The sequence below is a fragment of the Mercenaria mercenaria genome, chromosome 4 (assembly GCF_021730395.1).
Source record: "Mercenaria mercenaria strain notata chromosome 4, MADL_Memer_1, whole genome shotgun sequence".
Classification (NCBI taxonomy): Eukaryota; Metazoa; Mollusca; class Bivalvia; order Venerida; family Veneridae; genus Mercenaria; species Mercenaria mercenaria.
In genome coordinates, this window is record NC_069364.1 from 2,963,447 (window position 1) to 2,986,262 (window position 22,816).

At 34.5% G+C, this 22,816-nt stretch overlaps 2 protein-coding genes across 7 annotated transcripts; both read left to right on the top strand.

Annotated features, from left to right (window-relative positions):
* Positions 1-4,717: 4,717 nt before the first annotated feature.
* Positions 4,718-10,007, top strand: LOC123552609 (hepatic lectin-like). Of its 6 annotated transcripts, XR_008370445.1 has the most exons (5): positions 4,718-4,917; positions 6,531-6,600; positions 7,591-7,673; positions 8,709-8,799; positions 9,104-10,007. XR_008370445.1 is itself a non-coding variant. In XM_053540164.1 (2 exons), the coding sequence occupies exons 1-2, from the start codon at positions 8,797-8,799 to the stop codon at positions 9,313-9,315; spliced, it is 342 nt and encodes a 113-aa protein (XP_053396139.1). In that variant the 5' UTR covers positions 8,795-8,796; the 3' UTR covers positions 9,316-10,007. The 6 variants fall into 6 exon arrangements, 1 of the variants encoding a protein (XP_053396139.1); XR_008370448.1 differs by lacking the exon at positions 8,709-8,799; XR_008370446.1 differs by lacking the exon at positions 6,531-6,600.
* Positions 10,008-12,862: 2,855 nt separating this feature from the next.
* Positions 12,863-22,257, top strand: LOC128556108 (lactose-binding lectin l-2-like). Its single transcript, XM_053540014.1, has 6 exons — positions 12,863-13,014; positions 13,145-13,312; positions 19,795-19,859; positions 20,412-20,494; positions 20,761-20,851; positions 21,433-22,257. The coding sequence occupies exons 1-6, from the start codon at positions 12,863-12,865 to the stop codon at positions 21,651-21,653; spliced, it is 780 nt and encodes a 259-aa protein (XP_053395989.1). The 3' UTR covers positions 21,654-22,257.
* The last annotated feature ends 559 nt before the right edge of the window (positions 22,258-22,816 follow it).

A 22,816-nucleotide genomic window follows, 5' to 3' on the forward strand; every position in this document is an offset into this window, starting at 1 on the left:
GGTCCGTGTACATGAGTATAAAATAACATTACTACATTAATATTTCTGGACGATGGAAAGGAGATATATTAATAAGAGTTTATAATGTCAATATTAAAAAATATAAGTAAAAGAATGTTAAAAAGCATTTGTTACAACACGTGCAGTTAATCATGTGTTCTCTTTTTCTTTTTGTCGAACGATAATGCATAATGTTATATATAGTATTTCTTTTCATTTATAATTCCAGCATCGTTGTTAGTTTACGTATTTTCCATTAAAATGATATAGATGGTGTTTTTAAGATGATTGTATATAATTTTTAAGCACCTTGTTAAGTTTCTGAAGACATTTTTTCCGCAAACAAGTATGATGTAGATCGGTAAGTTGTTAGTTGTTACGCGTGACACAGAAATAATTGTGCAAAAAAAAACGTTTTATATAAGTTCACCAGCGTTTAGACATTCTATGATAAGATGATGTTAAGCAACGCTTGCGAACACAGTAAGGTAAAACAAACATGTACTTTTATCAGGTCTGAATTGTTGTTGATAAATATCGTATTCATTTGTATTCCAATTCACACAGGCTATAGAATTCACTCTCATTGCAATCCTCATCGTTCCATTGGTAGTTAAAATCTGGTACAATGGTCATACATACGGGTACGTGTCCCGCAGGGTGGTATGGTTGACCAGATTTCCAGTTTGAGTATCCGACTGACACGGATGACCCATCAGACCACTTAAACGTGCTTTCTGTTCCACCAATTCCTGTACCACTGATCCACACTTTGACTTCACCTGATTAGGAATAAACAGCCTCGCCATGAAACGATATTCATGAATAGTTTACAGTTACCAATCAGGCGTCTTATATATTTAGTAGTGTTTTTATTATTTGACTGGAAATAAATAGAAAATTCTTGATTATCCTTTATATAATAGAGAATAGGGAAAACCAGTGAAATTTAAAGACACTGCATCAACAATTTAGCTTTAAAAACACTCCTAACAATAAAACATTCAACTGAAATTCAAACTCATTTTCATAACAAAGAAATGAAACATTCAACACAAGACAAAGTGTTAAAAGTATAATATTATATAAATATCGCGTGTTCGTGGGGGTTTTTTACCGCTAGTTTTGTTAATTATACGGTACCCAACAGTGTAGTTGTATCGCTATTTAGCGTCATTTAGATATAGACTTTACATAAAATATACCATGATGATAGACAATTCGATTTCTTGTACCTACCCGATACTGAACCAGGGAAGATGTGTTAATTTTTGTCTGTTGTTTTCAATGGAAAATACACTTTTATGTTAATATGGAACAATTGTGTACTCATTTTATTAAAGCGAAACACTATCAGAATTTAACCTGAAAATCATTTAATCGTTTTTACAGAATCATTGAATGTGTTGTTGCTGGACATCTTAAGAAGGCGTACCTTCCAGGCATGAATAGCTTGTGATTAGATATTGATGAAGATGAGGAATGTAAACACTTCTAGTGGCATGGGACGATATCGAGCCTTCTCGGGTAACCTTTTTGTTAACTGTCCGAGGAAATAATAATGTATCAGTAACTGTTTTATATGTGGCGATTAATTTCAAATAGCAGATGTAACATATGTCAGTCTGATCCGTGAAATATACCCATACTTTTCAGACGACTAAGAACGTAATTATACAAGGGAATATTTCATATTGCATTTATTCCAAGTTTATTTCTTAATGTTTTATTATAAATTTCTTTGATATCATATAAGTATTCTTTTAATATTGTCATAATAAGTTCACTAATTTACACATTTCTTCATTGATATCCAAAATATATTAAAAGATTTAGTTTGATCAAGTGTGTAGGAAATGGGGAAATTTAACGTATTTTACCATGCATATTATTTTTATTTATTCGTAAAAGCATATACATTATGAACTTGCTTAAAGGAAACACACTTAACTGAACAGAAATGTATTATGAACGTAAGGTTGCATTGAGTATCTGGAGAGTGTATTTGCCAATATTGGTTGTAGTCGGAACACTAGGAAATCTTATGACAATAATTGTTCTGATGCAACTTAGGAACCGCAATTCTAGTATAGCTAGATATCTGACAGCGCTTGCTGTATCCGACGTAATGATGCTATGGATCGCGGTTCCGAGAAGTGTTCTGCATTTCGGTTACGGTATTGACATAAGATCAAGTTCACAGTTTGTATGCAAAGTACAACTTTTTTATTTGCTCTACCTTGCGGGTCAAAGCTCTGCTTGGTTTGTTGTTATATTAACTATTGAGCGCTTTATTTCAGCATGGCTACCGATCAAAGCAAAAGCAATATGTACCGTAAGAAGAGCAAATATCGTTATCTTAAGCCTGTTAGCCTTCTTCATTGTATTGAATGCACATTTTCTTTATGGTATGGGGCACGCAAAGGGTAATATGTGTTACCCGATGGACGACAGTTATACACATTTCTATTTTTCGGCGACGCCGTCTAAATTCGTTTTCGTTACCTATGCCACGTGACTTCAGTTTACAAATCAAACTACTTGATAACGCATTATAGATAATTTATCAAAATGGAAGATTTATGCAAGACTCTTCCTGATTGGACGAGAGTGTCAATTTCTTTCACTCTGTTGATTGTGCTACGCTGAGTGAAATGTAGACAAAGCGTTTATCCTAAACGACGCTGTTCACAGTTTTAAAGCTAACTTTGGCTCAGTATATTTAGCAAGAATATTGATATATCTCAAAATGATAAGTAAGTTTAATAAATATGATAAAAACCTGTTCAAATACCAACATATATCAAATTAAAGAAAGAGCTGAATACGGTTTGCGTATCACATGAATAATGGTTTGATAAGAGTCTTTTATGTAGAGAAGTGCTTTTTAAAAGATTTTCCTTGTTACAATTGTCGTCTGTATATGAAAAGGTTTCTTGCTTTTGTGACTTATTCAGATTGCATATTAAAATGAGTACTTGTTTGCTTTGATATATTTGTTATAAATTATTTAACTGATTTATTATATATGAATATTTTTCTTTAGTATGGTATGCAAATATTGAACTCAGTTGAAATCTGTTTCATTATATATATGCTATATATTGACTGAATCTCATTAGATTGAAATGAAGGTACGCTGCATACAGTTTATCTATGTGATATGACTACGGTCAAACTTTGTTTATGAAACAGAAATATTGAAATAATTACAATTGTATGTTTTGCTTGAAAAATTCATAAACTTCTTTCCTTATTACAATTCGCCGACCATCTTTTTTAAAGATATTTCTTGTTACATATGGTCAGTGATACAACTAAGCGTGTTTTTCCTATTACCACTCACAATTTTGATGGTAATAAATATATCCATCATTATTCGTGTCTTGATTACCGGGCGGAAGTATCAAACACAGGTTATACCTCAGGCACTGACCACTGCAGCACGAGCAAGAAAAGCGAAAAATTATCAGATAACTGCGATGCTTATCGCAGTGAACGTAGTTATATGATCTGCATGACACCAATACTGGTTTTTCTAATGTCCTATACCGGCTGGGTTTTTGTCACATGGAGACGAGAATAGTGACGCTGTATTAGAACTTATTTGGGCAATAATAAATGCATTGTTTTATACTAATTACGCAGTAAATTTTATCCTTTATTTCGCCAGTGGATCAAGATTCAGAAGTGAGGTCGTAAGAATTTTCTGTCAAAGGAAAAACTCGTGCCCAATTATTTGCCGATGGAATTGGTGGCATTCATGGGGACGTAATGCGAATATCAGCCGCTCCTAAATATTTGGGGAAAAAATCCGATGACCAAGAAATTAATTTTGTGTTGCCTTATATATGTTTTGATTTTTCATGACCTTGCAAAAAAAAATTGTGAAATTTAGATCATGCAAGATGTTCGGGATACTTTAAAGAGAAAGACACAGAGGCTTATGACATAAAGTTTTGGGCTACATGACAGAGTGCCGGCAAAGAGGTCCATTTCCAGGTTTACCACAGCTAGCTCACTGTTTGGAGCGACTTTCAAACTTCGCTGCGTCAGTAAGCCCCAGATGTAGCAGCTGTCTTCGCAATGAATTTTTAAAAATACGAATTTAGGTAGACAACCGTGTGGATTATATTTTATGATTAATTATGTTCTGCGCCGTTACCATTATACCCTAAAACTATAGGACATTAAACCATCTTCTCATTATTTCTTCACAGACATATACACCTAGTTTTCGGTTCAGAAATGTCTCCTAATTTAACGATAGGTTAAATATTTTAATAAATGTGAAAAATTTTAAGACACATTCCTTATGTAAAAGAAAGCACATGTCTTAATATTCAATTTGTACGATTAAAAATACTCATGATATTATGGCGTCCATCAAACATTAACTCGTCTACTTAATTAGTATATGTATGAGAGTCATTTCTTTGTTAGCACAGACAAGATAAATACCATGCATTTTATCTATGCATTTTTTGTTTGTTTTGTTTATTCATCATGTAAGGTAAACTTAAATCGTGCGTGCATGATATTGTTTTGACTTTGGGCGTAAACATGGTTATTCATAATCGTAATTATCTTTTGATTTCAATCAAGTCAGTAATTCAATGGTTGTTTTGAGAAACGATTTTTCAGCGTACTGTCTTTGTTTCAGAAGAAATATCTCTTCCCTGTTTTGAATGCCTTTTTAGTTTTATTGCCAAAAGCTTTACACTGTTAAAACAGTTCAGGTGTGCGTAGCAGAACCATATAAAAAAGATATATATATATATATATATATGTACATAATTTATTCCTTTTTAAAGTGTTTGGCATAAGATTTAGGTATTCTCTTAAAGTTTAACATTTCGGACATAAAAATCATTTCTGATTAGAGGCGCACAGCTCCAGTGACATAGACGGCTAAAGGTAAATATACATCACATTGAAAGTTTTGTTAATTTGTATTTTTCATTCCCAGTTTTATTTTTTTTTAAATGCTCAGTGCAAATAGCAGAAAATTATTTTAGTTCTTTTGTTTAAATCACCATTTTAATCTGTTTTCAGCGCAAGCTTAGTGATCAAAATGTTTCATATATTTATGCATAAAATTAGTGTGAATCTAAGCTTTTAAGGTTTACACCATACCTTTATTATATGTTTTATTGTCAAGGAAATAAATTAGTATAAGTTTTTAAAATATATTTTGTATGTAGATCCTTGTATTATTTTTATTATAAAATTGATAGAATATATATGATTTCTGTACATGAAATATTAATTAAAAATGTCAAAACTACCGGTGTGCGTTTGAAATCAAACTTTTATTTGTATTGACACAAGAAAATTATGGAGATCAAAATATTATTCTCAAGAAGACCTTTATTTAGTATGCGTTGTTGTCAAACTAGAACGCCACCGTAATCTATTTAGTCCATATTATATCAGATTCCTTACTCTCGTTTGAACAAGTTCACTTGTAGAATAAAAATTATACGTACATATTTGACCGGTGCACTTGTAGATTTGCAAGTGTAAGCGTAAGAGGAGGTTCAAGCTTTCACCTACAAATTTATGCGTGCGTTTTAAAAATGTTTACATAAACTTATACTTTACAGCTGGAAGCATATGTTAGCGTGTTCTAATATATAACAGTACCCTATACAGTTACAAGTGCACCAGTCACTCTCGAATACATACGTGTGTACATTATTGTCACATATATATTTGCGCGTGCATCGATAAAATGTATACATGATGCACATATATATTTACATGTGCACTCATACTTTATACACACACGCAAGGTTTTGCTTCATTTGGGATTAACGCCGTTTTTCAACAGTATTTCAGTAATGTAACGGAGGGCAGTTAATCTTACCAGTGTTCTTGGATTCTGTACAAATACCAACCTGTTTTCCGCAAGTAACTGCCAACTTACCAATAAGAATCAGAAGTGGAGGACGAATTATTTCAGACACAATTTCTTTTATCAAATCGTCACGGAGAACATACGCCTCGTCCAGGGCTCAAACTCACGACCCCGAGATCCGCAGATTTGAGCTCCCCCTATTGAGCTAAGCGGGCAGGTCCCACGCTCGAAAGGTAGACGTTCAACCGAAGTGAATGTTTATGTTACAACTATACTATGACATATATCCATGTTGTATTGCAAAATGCCAGGATGAAATAAAATGATACGTTCTGTTCTGTTTTGTACAGGATGACATCTGTTTCATTTCTCCAAAAATTATTCACAAAAGTAAAGAACAGAAATGATTCGCGTATGTACTGTTCTATATGACACAAACAGTCACGTACGTGATAGATAATTGCGACAACAGAAATGCAGGTCTGCTTCCCATATGCAAAAGTGTACAATGTATAGTATCGCAGTATCCCTGCCTAACATGTCTACTGATTTGATTTAGGTTAAGACAAGTTAATAGAATCCGATGTGATATTTTTCACAGTAATATCTCCTTACAATGACAAACATTTTAAGGTAATTCCGTATATACTGATGTTGTTGCATCTTACAGGATAAAATGAAGACACTCGTGTTTCTGATTGTAATTCTGACCAGTTTATTCTAGGACCTTAATGCTAAAGGTAAAACAACAAACACTTCTTCGAGCATTTAATTTAATATTGACAATATTAATATGTCTGTCTTCTTCCAAAAGTACAACTGAAAGACTTGTAACACCTTCTTAATTATAAGACGAACCATGTGACTATAGGTCATGGATGAACACCATCCCACACAAACACAGACACTACATGATGATAGAATGACGCATTGACTATAACAATCTTAGACTGAACCATTAGTATGAGCTAGAGCCTCAAGCCTTGTATGGGACACGTCTCCTGCTATTATTGATATAGGACCATACTAGTATCAGTTCATTAAATAATTGGCATCTGAATATGCCAAGTTTTTTTATGTGACATATTGTGTTGTCCACAATTTGACATTGATTTTAAAGGTACTAGTCTGAGCCTTGCACCTGATATGTCGTCTTGTTATGTCTGAAGTAAATTCAAAGTTATTCGGATGTCCATGCATGGTTGTTAACATGAAAAATAACCTTAAATCTTTGATCTGAGACTGACATTGAAAGATAGGAGACTGGGTCTTGCTCGTGACACGTCGTCTAGTTATGGTGAAGGTTTGTGCTAATCTATATGAATACCATGTCATGAATATCATGCATTAAAAGTAATTGAGCAAACATGATTTTCTAATCACACAAAAATATACACACACACGGACGGACGGGCGCACATATACGCGGACAAGGTAGTAAGTGATATATGCGCGAATACCATAATTAATGGCAGGGGAGATAAAACTCTTGAACATTTATTCTTTATGTTGATCATAGTTATAAACTACTTTCCAATTTGTATGCTATTAACTTTATTAATCATTAATTTTCTAAAACATTTTTAAGGACGTAAATTGTTAACTGAAGTTCTAAGGCTTTTAAAGTAGATTTAGACTGTTCCCATTATGAAGTTAAAAAATTTACCAACCTATTGTTGGACCTCCTATATTATACCATTGTACAGTCGATGCCAAATTCACTATTCCAGCTTGCTGTTCAAACGGATGGATAGCATACAACTCTCACTGCTACTTTGTTGGATATGAAGCACGAACATTCTCGGAGGCCCATGTTAGTAATCTTTAATGTATCCTATGATCTCTATATGACAATGTTCGAGAAATGTAAAATGACCAATATGTACAAATATCACAATTTTCATTTTCCGGAGGAAGAATAAAGAAATGACATATCATGGTTAAAACTTGTTACATTATTTAGGATTATTTGTGTGTGGGGCCTGATAGAGTGGATTGCATATAATGGGCAGCAGAAAGACTGAATACTAAATCCCCTGTTTGAGACATGAGTCACACAGCAAAGTTTTCTCACTACGTACCAAGTGGACCGCGACCAATTTGGTTTTAACGCTTTATGTTATATTTCAATATAATCGTGTTTCGCGTTTTGAAAAATAAAAACAACAATTATGACATCAATAAAACCAAAGCAAGCGTTTCACTACATCTCAGAACGTACATACATACAGAACGAATTTCAATTAATTGATTCAAAATGTAGAGAGAATTAATTGTAGCTGTATCCTTAGAGGCCAAAAGTTTGATTCCCTTTTTAATTGCATATGTTTTCAGACTATGAATCCACTAAGCTATAATTGAACCCTGTAAAACTGTAATGTACGTTTACTCTCTACGTTCCGAAACTGTTTTGCTGTTTACTCCAATTTTCATACGTTGTTTCTAGATATTCGAAAAACACAAATGGCTGCTTCTACTCTACCTAATATATGCAATACCAGATGTAAGTGACAATAAGGTAAAACATTAAGTATAAAAAAAGATTTGTCATTTCTATCGAACCAATTCTATGTTGTATATCCTTATATCAACTGAACTGAGGCGCTAGTTTTTGGCAGATTATTTGGAATACCTTACGACTGTCTGTCTACAAGATAGCTATATCTGTTTTGAGCGAGCGTGAATTACAGATATTTGTCGTAAGCCCAGCAACCCTTTTACGTCAGTTTTAAGTGCAGTCCAAAAACAATGCCGAGTACATAAATGGAAGAAATTGTGGTCGTTTTATATATTCAATAATATACGTTTTATTACTCAAAAACTCATATATGATGCATTTTATTTTCAGCACTTCTGTACGCAACGAGAGGCATACCTTGTGCGTATTGACGACTATTTGGAAAATAATTTTCTGAAAAATATGCTAAAAAGGTCCAATGGTAAGATTGAACATTTGTACCTATTTGTCATATGTTCTACGCAGCAGATGCCTCGTAAAGGAAGATTATATTCGTTTGATGGATGCCATGAGAGACAGAATAGGCCATTGTCTCACACTTGAATCCTGTATGAAAATGAACTGGTTTTTCATCTAAAAGGCATGTCACTGTAGAGCGGGGATACGATACTAATCAGAATTTTACATAAAACTTCTTGCATTAGTGACTAGTAGTCTAAGCTTATGCTTAATTCATTCGAGAATTTCTATAGTATTATATAGTATAATATTATGAAAAATTACAGTGATCCGTGCATGGACTGGTTTGACAGACCAGAGAGATGAAGGTTTTTGGCAATGGTATGGTACGAACGATCATGCGACTTTCTATGACTGGGGACCTGGAGAGCCAAATAATACAGATAATGAAGATTGTGTTGCCATTAGGGCTATGGAAGCATTCGACTGGAACGACTATAACTGCGATAGAAAATTCAGACTCGTATGCGAGAAATAAAACAATAACTTGTTTGGAAACGTTTCATTCATATGCAATATTATTGTTTGATACTTGCTGTTAGGTTTGGACTGATATCTTGTTCTAAAATTTAAAGGTATACCCATTTAGTTTATGATATCAAATAATGTGACTAAAACATACCTATTGTAAGGAAATTAAGATGTTACGTTCCTACCTCTAGGTATTCTATAAGAATCATGGTCATAAACGGGAATGTGCACCAACCCATTTCAATCGTACATTTCTCACCTAAAACGCACAGTTCTGTGAATGGGTACAAGGCATACTGAACAAGCGGTAATTTATCTTTCACAAAACAAATTTTATCAATATCTCATATTGCAGAGATACTCCACATATTTTATGATTTCGTCAGCTTTACAGAAAAAAAACTTGCGTGAACTCCCCTAATGAACATCCGGTCTCGAGGTCACAGCTGTGTGCACATGTTAGGCGGAATGTAAACAAACAAAAAAACAGAATGCAAATATTCACTGTTTTACAATAAAATTCGAAATGATGACTGACTAAAATTCATTTTTGAAATGATTTTGAATTTGAAATCATACATTTGTGTATATCTTTACTGTTTATTTAACTCATACTGCACATTTATGCTGCATATACACATTTTAGCATACACGTGTACAGTTAAATGACGACTGACATACATTTTCACATGAAAAAGTATAAACTATGGGTTATTTCTTTAAGATAAGAAATATTGAAGAAACGTGGCCGGTACACAATGGAAGATAAATTAACACTTTTTCAATATTCATAGTACACATTTACCGAATTGTGCGTTTTAGATAAGAAATGCGCGATTGAAACGGGTTGTTATATTTTCCCGTTCATGACCATGGTTCTTATAGAATACCTAGGGGTAGGGTATAACATGTACAGAGGCATTTTCTTTCTTCTCTGGTGCCAGTGATAAAAATCATTCATATATTCCAGTAGCAGTATAATATTTAACAAATAACAGTTTGAAATATTGAATGCAACACCTTTTGCAGTTGTAAACAACAGCTCTCACTGGCACATTGAAAAATATAAATACAACAATGCCAAGCCATGTCTTTATTGTTGTTGCTCTACCCTGCCCATAAATGAGGCACATAGATTCATAAAATCATTTTGATAAGAAAAAATCCTTAGGATAATAGCAGACTCGAGGGAGATCTGACGCTCTCTATCAGCGGAACATGTATACAGATATGCAGACATATCGAATGGACATCTTGTTCAAAATAGGACAAGGCTCTCTCTCTCTCTCTCTCTATCTCTCTCTCTCTCTCTCTCTCTTTCTCTCTCTCTCGTAAGTCACCTTCATCACTGACCTTGCCTGAAACAGCTAAATTGAGGGAAAACTAGGTTTTCTCAAAATTGTTCAGACAACCTAACAAAAGCTTTTCCAGTACCTACGATTACATTACATCTAAACGTCTCCTCTAATCTATTTTAGCAAGATAAATTGGGACAGGGTGGATCCCATATCTCCTACGACTTTGACTTGTAAGGCTATAGTCACATAGATCTAGAGCCGAAATTCCCTATTCGATATTATCATTTTACAATAACTATGTTTTCTATTCATCTCTCTGTCTTATTTTTTTTTCGTATTTTTATCAGAGACCTGTGTCATATTTATGGAATATTGCAACCCACTTCATTCCTATTTGCCATTTATTCATGAAAGGATTTTCATTTGCATATGCCGTGTCAAAAGTTGATTGTAATTTATCCGGATAAATGATTATCGCCAATACTTCCGGCTTATAAAACGTGCAGAGCTACCTTTATGTTCTTTATTACAAAATGGGATGCCTATACAGCAATTATACTTTCTTTCATTTTACACTGAAACATGAAGTTATCTCTGTCACCAACTGGCCATGCAATTGTTCTCTTGTAAACATCGTATTTTAGTTCACTTAATTGTCTAACAAACAAAGACACAGAAAAGTTTGAAACTTCCTTGTGTGATACGCAGTTTTAATTGTTTGCTTGTCAACGCTGGCCAATACGAACAAACACTCAAGGTTTTTTTTTTTAAATTTCGGAGGTATGAATCATATGAAGGTATCTAAATTTGATACCTTAGAAATTACTGAAAATGTGTATCTATAGTTATTTGATATGAAAGTAACATTATGATGATAAAACTTTCTTTTCCGTTTTTAGTCTCAACCATCATCGTTCTGTTTCCTCAATTCGTGCCCTTTCCTCATTTCGTGACGTCGTCATTTTTCAATTTTACGCACGTGCCGAACTGTGCGACGTTCGAATTCAATACCACCTTTTTTGCTCATACATTGCTGACCATATATACACAGAGAAATGCGGAAGAAACAGGTAAAAGCATTACAAAAAAAAGATTACCTTTATATATTTTGTCCAAATATTTCCTAAATTTCCATTATAAACTTAATATTTGCAGAAATCTACCTATTGTTTACAATCTAGCGGAAGCCACCGGTGTCAAGTAGGTGCGCTTGAAAATTTTGTACACTGTACTCTTGAGTTTTACAGTTACGTTGACTTCTATTTTTCCGTTATTGTCCAACATGTCTTTCTTATTGTCAGGCCCAATTAACGTCCAATTAACATCATATTACGACTTTACTATGATTAATTGGTTATAAGACAATGTAACAATAGTTACTTCCCCAGATTTCAATAAGATATATTTCAAAATAACTTTCAGGTTAAACCAGTTAAAAAATATTTGAAGATACAGGCATTATCCACCAGAAACTATGTTAAAAGCATACAATTTAGTAAAGAATAGGGGATTACATGTAAGAAAAACGTTGCTAGAATGTTTGGACTGCCGCAGTCTACCTTGAGCGATAGAGTGTTAGGGAAAGTTGACCCTATTAACTTTAGGCAAGATACTTTATTCACAGAAGAGGAAGAAAAGAAACTTATTGAACATTTACAGTCTAGAGCTGAACTTTGTTATGATATGCCAAACACTGAAATAAAAAATTAGCAGGAGAACTGGCATATGAGCTTGGCGGAAAAATACCCCTTTGAGTAGCAAGTGGCTATATGCATTTCTGAAAAAATGGCCTAATGAAATTGCAACTTTGATACCAAGCCAGCTTGAAAGTTCCAGAGCAAAAACATCCACCCCTTAACCATCAGTGCTTATTTCTTGAACTTGAAAGCCGCCACGGAAAATAATGATTTACTTAACAAGCTTCACAATATTTACAATCTTGATGAGATCTCTATACAACCAGAGCATAGGCCTTCAAATATTGTTGTTAATCCAAATGTCAGATCCAAGGCAATAACCTCACCAAAGTCTTCAATAACCACATTAATCGGGTGTATAAATGCTGTTGGCCATGCCATCCCACCATTCTTTGTATTCAAAGGTCAAAGATGGAATCAAGACCTTATGAAAATTGTTTGTACTGGTGCCAAGGGAACCATGTCTGAAACCGGATGGTCCAACAGTGAAGTTTTCAGGCAATTTTCAGAGGAGCATTTTCTTCATTTTGCGCGGCCGTCAACATTCTGCATTCAACCGATGCCTCTAATTCATGATGGACATGCTTCCCATAAAAGTTCAGAAGCTATTAAATGGGCCAGGGAAAGAGGCATTATCTTGTTTGTTCTACCTGCTCATAGTTCACATATATTACAACCACTTGACGTAGCTATATTTGGTCCATTCAAGAGGTATTATTACAGTGAATGCTCACAATATAATTATGTCCAGAAACATGGGGCAGACTATTACAAAATAAAACATTTCCTCTCTTGCATCCAGAGCCTACCTTAAAGCACTAACCCCTTTTGAACATTCAAGCTGGTTTCAGGAAAACAGGAAACCCCTGGACACAAATGTGATAATCCCACAGCAGTTGTTGCCTTGCGAGAGTTTCAGAGAGGTAAACCCAGTCGCCAAAGTGAAAGCCATCAAGTCTGGTCCTGAAGCAGTTGAGAAGTTCCTGCTTGAGAAAGAAGAGCAAATACAGTAAACCTCGCTTATAAAGAACAGCTTGGGACCTCTAAAAATTGTTCCTTATAACCGAGGTTCCTTATATCCGTATAGCGAACTAGATCCTTGTAACCGAGGTTTGTATAACGAACACAATTTGTATAGCGAACACTATTTGACTGACGTTTGATAAGGGCTATGTGTTCACACTCAGGGTCTACCTTGAATCCTCATGTGAGAAAGTTTCGTTTCTAGTACCAGCCCTTTCCTGGAGAGATGGTAAGGTAAACTGCCTGCATGTATATGACTGAAATATTGTTGAAACGCGGCGTTAAACCCAAAACAAGCCAAAATGTTCGTTGGTAAGAATGACCGTAATTTATGTTTATTTTTGTCGGTTATTTCTATCTTCCTTTTAGAGAGCGCTACATGTGTTGCATTTACTCCCCTTACCTTGCTTGACCGCATGTTATGTGAACAGGCATCAATAGTAATATAAAACAAATGTTAAATTTTTTTATTACAAAAATATTAAATTAGACTACCCATTAAAATCTAAAAGTAGGGTGTTTATGACATACAGTGTATTACGACTAGACAGCGGCGCCATATATATGGATTAAAGTGTAAATTATACCTACACTTTTGCTATTGTCCGTTTTAGCACCTGCTATAATTTTTATAATTGAAAATTTGGTAAACTGAACTGTTTGCCATTGTTAATCGTGTGTAATTAGCACATTTATTTAGGATATGACCGTGACCCTAACTGATTTTCGTTCACTATTGTTAACATGAAATTACATGTAGCTCTCGGACATAAGTCTACTATCGTTTAGTATTTGGTAATTTGATGATATTATATATTTTCTTTTTATCGAATCCGTGAATTAACAAACTAAAGATCATAGAAATGAAATAATTTGTGTTTATTCATGTGCATGAAAGCGTGTGAAAGTGCCGAAGTTACTCTGACGTCATCCGCGATTCTCCTGTTTATTTCCGGTTTTCAATAATTTTTATACTCTATGTCTGTTCGCTATAACCGAGGGTTTTTCCATTGAATTTTGTACTTTGGGACTGGAAAAAGTGTTCCTTATAACCGAGTTCCTTATAACCGAGGATTTTTACATTGAATAAAGAAGGAATTAGATTGGGGAATTGAAAATTGTTCCTTCTAACCGAGTGTTCCTTATATCCGAGTTCCTTATAAGTGAGGTTTACTGTAGTCAATAAAACTAAAGAAGATGATGATCAATGTGACCTCTGCTCCTGCAAGAAGAAAAAGAAATTTACTTCTAACGAACTTAATGCTAGCAGCAAAGCCATTACAGATGATGATAACTTTGATGATATGACACAGTATCTTGAGGAAAAGCAGAAGTCAGAAAACCCACCATTTCAGTTTAAGGATAACATGGTGTAATAGCCACATTTCATATCTTGTACCTGGATGGTAATATTTAAATGAAATTTTGTCACTTTAAAGACATTCAAAATTAAAAACGTTTCACCGAGAGATTTTTCGAATTTTATCATTTTTGGGGGAGATAATCGGTATTGAAGTTAACATTGATGCCTATGGGAAATGTATAATTTCTTTGATTATGAGAATATGAGCTTGAGTTTCGAGAAAATTTTTCGGTGGAAAGCTGCATTATATGTTTCTGCTACAAATATCAAAAAGAAATCTAAAACTCCTCGTAGGGAAAAGGAGATTTTTTTTTCTAGTTTTCAGGGGAGATAACTCATGAAAAACCAAAATTATCAGGGGAGGTAATCTAAAGGAATTTTTTTGAGAGCTTCTGTCACTATATAACTTGTCAATATGCATCTTATTTCTATCGTTTGACATTTTCAAAGCTTACATTATCAAGTTGTGTGTACGTTTTGGTGAAATTGAGGCCTATTACAGGTAGTCATCCTTAAAAAGAAAGCACCTTCTAAAAAGAACAACAACACCAATAACCATAAACCTTATAGTCCAAAGCCATCAACTAGTGGTCTGCAAAATGACAAAGGTTCACCAATTGATCTAGACACTGACAGCCTATATTCAGATGATGATGCAAATGAAGACAACTGCTGTGTTTGTTTAAAATTCTCTCCACCCAGACAAGATGACTGCATAAAAATAATAAATTGGGCCAAGTGTGACAGGTGTGATCACTGGGTTCATCTGGTGTACTGCACAAAAGAGCGCATTGTCAGGAGGCACACTGTGATAATCAGATAATTAAATAAGTATGACTTCTTCCTTGTTTCTAAACTTTTATCACTGTAAATATGTTTATAAACAGTTAGAATTTAAGAAACTGCTTACCAGGTGGAGTTACATTTTTCAGTATTTCTTGTTATTTTTATGCTCTAAATTTGTACACCCATTTTCATGAAATTAAATTTTTGAGTAACTCGCAATAATATGAGATGAAATCACATAACTTGATTGAATATGGATTACATTATTGGAATTGAACTATAACAACCTTGACCCTAATGAGTAGCCAATCAATAGTCACGAATTGAGGAAACAGCTTCTGTGAGATTCTGATCACAACATGAATACTTATCAGGTACGGGATTTTTATGTTTATGCTACAGTTTTTAGGGTCCAACGACTCCAGTTAATAGTTCATCTGTTGTTTGATGTAATTAAAGTAACAAGTACTTGTCAACTGTACTGCGAATGCTCGAAAATCCAAGCTAACGGTCACGAAAAGGGGACACAACAGAGTATATCGTGACCAAATTTCTTATTGTATCCATTCTAAATGTATCAACTATAAAACAGCCGTTGAGTATACATGGATTTTTGATAAATTTTATTTCTCGACTTTTGAATTACAAAACAACGAAACATACAAAAATGCACAACTAGACTTTATTTAAATCGTTCCTGTGAAGTTTCGTTGAAATACAACGAATCATTTTGTAGATAAAGCCCGGGGCAAGAATATTTATGCAGACTATGAAAACAAAAGTCAAAGGTCAGTGAGTTAGTGAAAAATACGCTAAATATTATATATACATGCCATCTATGCTTCCTACAGATCATTTATATGAAATGCTTCATTCAAATCCCATACTCAGGTCAAAAGAGGTAATGCGGACAACTTTTTTAAAAGCTGCATTAAACTTCGCAAAAAATATCCCGAGTGAGTCGTATCGACAATGTGCATAACAAAATATACGCGTCAGTCCAAGTTTCAATAAAAGCCGGCAGGAGGTTGTGGAGATGAAGCGCACACAATCTAAATGCGCACGGACAGACAGACGGCGAAGGCAAATGCAGCATATCTCCCTAAATGAAAATTTATTTTTGTACTCGGGTCGTTGTTTCCGTTAAACGGCTAGAAAGGCGTCTCAGATAAATCATTTCCTTTAGATCTGTTTTAATCCTCAGGCGAGTTCCCGGACCTGTTAAATCTGTAATTTTTTCGTAGGTCGGTTTACGTTACAGTTGACGCTATACATGTCAGTACAAGGCAGAGCTTCAAAACTTCGTATGTGTTACAAATACCAATATAACTGTAGTGTGTAGTAAACATGAAGTTATATCTTACTGTTGCGATCAACAGAATATTTCAAAGCTTTTTGTGAAAACCAACATTCTCAATCCTTTGTTGCATTGTCTTTGATACATAGAAAGTCCGTTTGTTTTTACTTCCCTGTCATTTAAAATACAAACTTTCATTGTCAAACTTTTGAGATAAATACGAGCTTTTGAATAGCCTTGATTACTAAACAGTGCCCAGTGTACAGCGAACGAAAGAAACTTACGACGGTATGTGAATTTATTCATTTAGGGAATTACTACTTGCATTTTCTTTGTATAGTTTATGGATATATTTGATGCGAAGTAACTTGAACTTTAAAAAAAATTACTCTTCTTATCAATATATCTACTTTGTCTACTGCTATGGTAAGCAATTCCAGTCTTGGCCCGTAGTTTTGCGTTTAGGCTGTGTATATTTAATTCCTGCGTAAAAAGTTACGATATATCTGTCTCTCAATCTACGCTCAGGTTTACATATGCTCGTACCGTGAGATGTTTTAGGGAGTTATTACTTAACTTTGCTCATCCTAATATCAATTTTCAAAAATATACAAGTGTAAAGAATTGACTTACAGACTTACACAACAACGGCTTAAAATAAGCAATAGGAGATCATCTAAATCTAGAATTTCACATATCTCTCAACTTCTGGTTTGTATGACTGTTTACTTACTCGTTTTTAATTGCCCACTCGCTTAGCTCTATAAAAGTGCATATCTTAGGATCAAGGGGGCAAGATACTGATCCCTGCTAGGGGCATAATTATGTTCTAAATCAGGACTGTGTCTGAAAACGTTCTTCCTCTACCCCTGATTCATGTGATTGCAGTTGGAAATTACTTGCGGGGAACAGGTTCATACGTGTTAATAATGAATCAAGGATTACAGGCACTGTCCGCCATTACACAACTGAAACGTAAATATACCTAACAAAACAAGAAAAGAAATAAACTTTTTATACTTATCTTTCAGATATATGCACAATTTGGAGGAATGAAACAATACGTGTTGTTGATTGTTGCTCTTACCCAACAGTAATGCGTCAGGTACATTAACAAGGCTAGAGGATAAATAAACATAGGAAACCATAATTCTTCATTAATACAAGGCTTTGTCAACAAATTGTTATTTCATATGAAATACAAGGCTTATTTTGGTCGATTAAAAATTCTGGTGAAATCCTGGATAAGTTGAAAATTAATAATTACAAGGTATCTACAGTCAGTACATACGATTTTTCTACTTTGTATACCACTTTACCACATAACTTAATAAATGACAAATTAACTGCCCTAATTCAAAAGACTTTTGCCAGAGAGAATGTTACATTTATTGCTTGCAATTTTGATAAAGCTTTTTTTACTAACAATATTATTAAACATTATACAATGTGGACCTGTGACGAAGTTTGTAAAGCCCTTTCCTTTTTATTGAACAACATTTACATCAGGTTTGGGAATGCAGTTTTTAGACAAGTTGTTGGTATTCCCATGGGAACAAATTGTGCACCCCTTGTCGCAGATTTGTTTTTATATTGTTATGAAAGAGACTTTATGTTGAGCCTCTCTCCAGATACGCAGGCAGATATTATAACGGCATTTAATAATACATCACGCTATCTAGATGATATTCTTAATATGGATAATCCGTTTTTTGGTCAGTTGGTGGGTACTATTTATCCTAGGGAGCTTCAGTTAATTAAAACTAACAATTCGGATACTGATGCTTCATTTTTAGATTTACATCTCTCTATTTATGACAATTTTATACATACCAAAATTTATGACAAGAGGGATGATTTTAATTTTAGTATTGTAAATTTTCCCCATTTGGATGGGGATGTACCTCAGGCTACATCTTATGGGGTATATATTTCTCAATTAATTCGGTTTGCCAGAGCGTGTAGTCATGTCAAGCATTTCAATGAACGTAATCAATATATTACAGGTAAACTTCTTCAGCAAGGCTACCGTTATTACAAATTGCGTAAATATTTTGCTAAATTTTATTATCGTAATTCTGATTTAGTTTTAAAATTCAATAGTAATTTAAAGACACTTCTGCGAGAAGGTATTTCTAAACCCGTTTTTTATGGGGATGTGGTTTACAAACTTCGTAAGATCTTGGGTCACGGTAATTTTCCAAATGTATTTGGAAAGATTATCAAACGTTTTATTAAAAGAGGTTACGACCCAACTGTTTTGAGACATACCGCATGTTTAGTGTTCAACCCGTTTACAGTTGGACACTACGCTTCCCTCTTTGATTGCGTCTGACGGAAGAGGGGGAGGACTCTATGATAAGCAGTTTTTAAATCCTACCAGGACTGAACTGTTTTGATATTTGTCTTCTGGCCTGTTTCGTCGGGCCCTTAAGGGTGTTTCTCTTGTTGCTCTGTCTTCTGAAAAGGCATTGAGTACATACGTTTTTGGTTCTTAAGGTTTGTTTTTTATATATTTATACACGAGCATTTTTGTGTTTTACATGCCATGCCTTTTTGTTTCCATTACGTGTGTAAGAGATTCACCTGGAGGGGATTACTTTTATTTACACTGTCCCATGTCTTTGGAACATGGTGGGGGTAAGAGTGAGGTTAGGTGCAGCATAAACCGGTTTAAGCTCCCCAGTGGTGTTTTTGCCACTGACCGTTCCAAGGCGGTGCCCCACTGTGTTCCTTTGTTTGTTCGTTTCGTCTTATTTGTTGGCTTTGTGTGCATGTGTGTTGTTCGTTTTGTCCTTATGTGTTGGCTTTGTGTGTGTGTGTGTGTGTGTGTGTGTGTGTGTGTGTGTGTGGTGCACGCGTCTGCGGGCTAGGGGTTTCGTTTTAAGGAGGCTACGTTTTTGGTGCGTGGCATTCCCTGTTTGATATTTTTCTTTGTTTTTTATCAAGTCTGGCAAATGATTTTAAAAATGCATGGAAAATGTATCTTCATTTATTATATTACTATATACATATAAAACAGATTAGATCATAGGTTGCCTGGAGGTCTAATAGTAACACGCTTGACTGTCATTCCTGAGATCCAGGGTTCGAATCCTGCTTCAAGCAATGGGAATTTCTGAGATGCTATTGGGTGACAACTTAAATGACCAATACTGGTTCTTCCGTGGAAAGAGGACTTCGCGTATAATACGAGCTAGTTAAAAAGACATGCTGTTTATTTGCATAGAACTAGGGTAAGTAAGCAGGATATGCCTGTATCTAACACATTTCCCTCTCGTTCTGTTCTTGGGACTTTCTCTCTCTCACTTGTCCCTCTGGACAAATCGTGAATTTGACATCTTGAGTGGCTGCTGTCGTTGTATATAAAGGACATTTGAACATGAATAATATGCTGAATGGAGACTATATAATATAACATAATATCTCGGATATTGTAGGCAATAACATTGCCCTAAATATGTTTCTTTCTATCGCTTTTTCCGTTAAATATATTTTCAAAGAACTAGATCTGTGAATGTGACTTTGTACCTCCTGTTCAATACACGACGAGACAATATAAATATATGAAACCTCGACAGGATGTTTTTTATTTCCTTACTTGAATAAATGTATCAAATATTGTCAACTATTTTTTAGCCTGCTTCAAAAATGGGTGGATAGCATACGACACTCACTGCTACATGATTGGACATAAAACACAGACGTTCATGGAGGCACATGTAAGGCTTATTTGTGCTGATATGAGATACTGCTATGTTTCGTAAATGTACATTAATCTATAATTCTCTATGAGAAATAAAATTCATAAATGAAATAGTTCATCTATGGTTAGAACAACGCAATATTATTATCATTTATATCAATAAGTTTTATTTCAAGTTCAGAAAGGTGTAATCGGACTCATGGTAGAGTCGTTATGCGGTCATTTTATCTGAATAGAAAACTTCACAATAAAACATGATAATTCTTGAATACGCAATTTCAGTACTATTGTACTCTGCATGGAGGAAACCTTGTCCGTATTGACGACATTTGGGAGAATAGTTTTCTGAAAAATCTTCTAAGAAATCTGAAAGGTAAAATTTAATTCTATGTTTATATGTACATGTACAAAGATGTCCATTACAAATGCTACATTACCTCAAGTTGTTTTCTCATTCCTATTTAGTATAAATGAGCGCTCTCTGTCTTATGCGACTATGATGACTGTTAATCAGGTACGTTTCCACAGCTTTCGTATTTTTTCTTTGTTTTCTTCCTTGATATTAATACTGTTTAAAGTGTTCTTCCTAGGAAACTGCGAGCAATCAATGTTAAAATAGCTACATGTTTACCTATTTTATTGCTAAAATTATATGGCTAACAAGATAACATGAGGTAAGTTTAGGATAGAGGTTGTGAAGTGTAATCTTCATCATTAAGAAGTCAACTTCATAACTTTTATCCGACTTAGTTTTTACGTTCGTTTTCTATGTACCTCTAAACAGACAAACCTGTTGACAACGCCTTCCATAGAAAAGAGGCTGACAATTACATGATATTAACAGTACAAGAATGAATATTTGAAAAGTCTGAAAATACCAGGTAACTGATTGACTAAAAGTATATAGTATAAACACTTAACACATAAAGTTATGCCTTTTTGTGTCATTCATAGTATCAAATACATGGACTGGTTTATCTGACCAGAGAGCAGAAGGTGTTTGGCGATGGTATGGTTCGGACAAACATGTAACCTTCTCTGATTGGGGGCCTGGCGAGCCAAACAATTTCGAGAACAGAAATGAGGACTGCGTAGGTTTTTTTCCTAAGCTGAATTACGCTTGGAATGATTTTAATTGCAATGAAAAACACCGGCCATTATGCGAGAAATCTTGAACGAATCTTTTACAGTATCACACGGCACATTAAATATTAGTCAAATCAGATTTTAATATAAAAATCCAACTGCAACAGATAATTATGATACAGAAAACAATGCAGTGCAGTAATCTTTTCACATTATATATATTTCTGCAAGTTGTTTCTTCGCAAGCTCTGCAAATCTGAAATATTGTTGGAAAACGTCATTCTTACACTTTCTTTCAAACTTTGTAAATGTTACATTTTATGTTAAATCATCGATACACTTAACGATCTAAAAGATGAAACAAAGGAAAATAATCAAACATAAGATACTCTTTTACAAACAATATGTTAAATGGACCTGCCTTCTGATGACCAGTAAACTTTCAAATTTTTGATAACAGCATACTAGTATTTTAGCCATCGAAAATTATAATGCACTACTGTTTAAATATATATCTTTATGTGTATGAAATACAGTAAAGCTATATTCTTTCAACAATGCATTTTGCGTCATCTTTCAATATCTATTTTAATATATATTTATTTATTCTATATATTTAATATATTAAAAATGATTTTGAAACTAAGTTCCTTAAATTGACAGGACCAGTTTATTCTATCTTTTACTTGTAAATACTAAGTAATAAAGGGTCATGCAATTCTTTCTGGCTTTGTTGTTGCTTTCGTCACAGCGACACAGGTATAGGTAATATTGCGACATTTCAGTGTTTGGTGGTGGTGAAGAAGTGGTGGGGATGGGGGGGGGGGGGGGGAGAGAGAGAGAGAGAGATTCTGGATAGCTCTCCGTGCACCTTGATAGAACCGCGGACCTCACGTAAGCCAGCTGGATGACATCCTCACATGGAGAATTCAGCACCCTTTGCGAGGCTTGAAGCAACATCTGTGAGGGGAAAGTTATTTGAGATCAACGACCTTAACCTCTCGGACATGGACACCCCTGATGGCTTTATCTTTTTGAGTAATATTAATTTCATTGTCCTACCTCTCTTAATCATTTAAGGACGGCAACTGAGTAGAGCCACCGATCTTACGTTATCCATCTTGATGGCATCCTCCCGTGAAGAATTCAACACCCTGGGCGAAGTTTGTACCCACATTTTTTAGGGCAAGTGGTTTGTTGAGTTGATTATAGATCATATTGCGACTTTCCAGCTTTTATGGTGGAAGAAGAC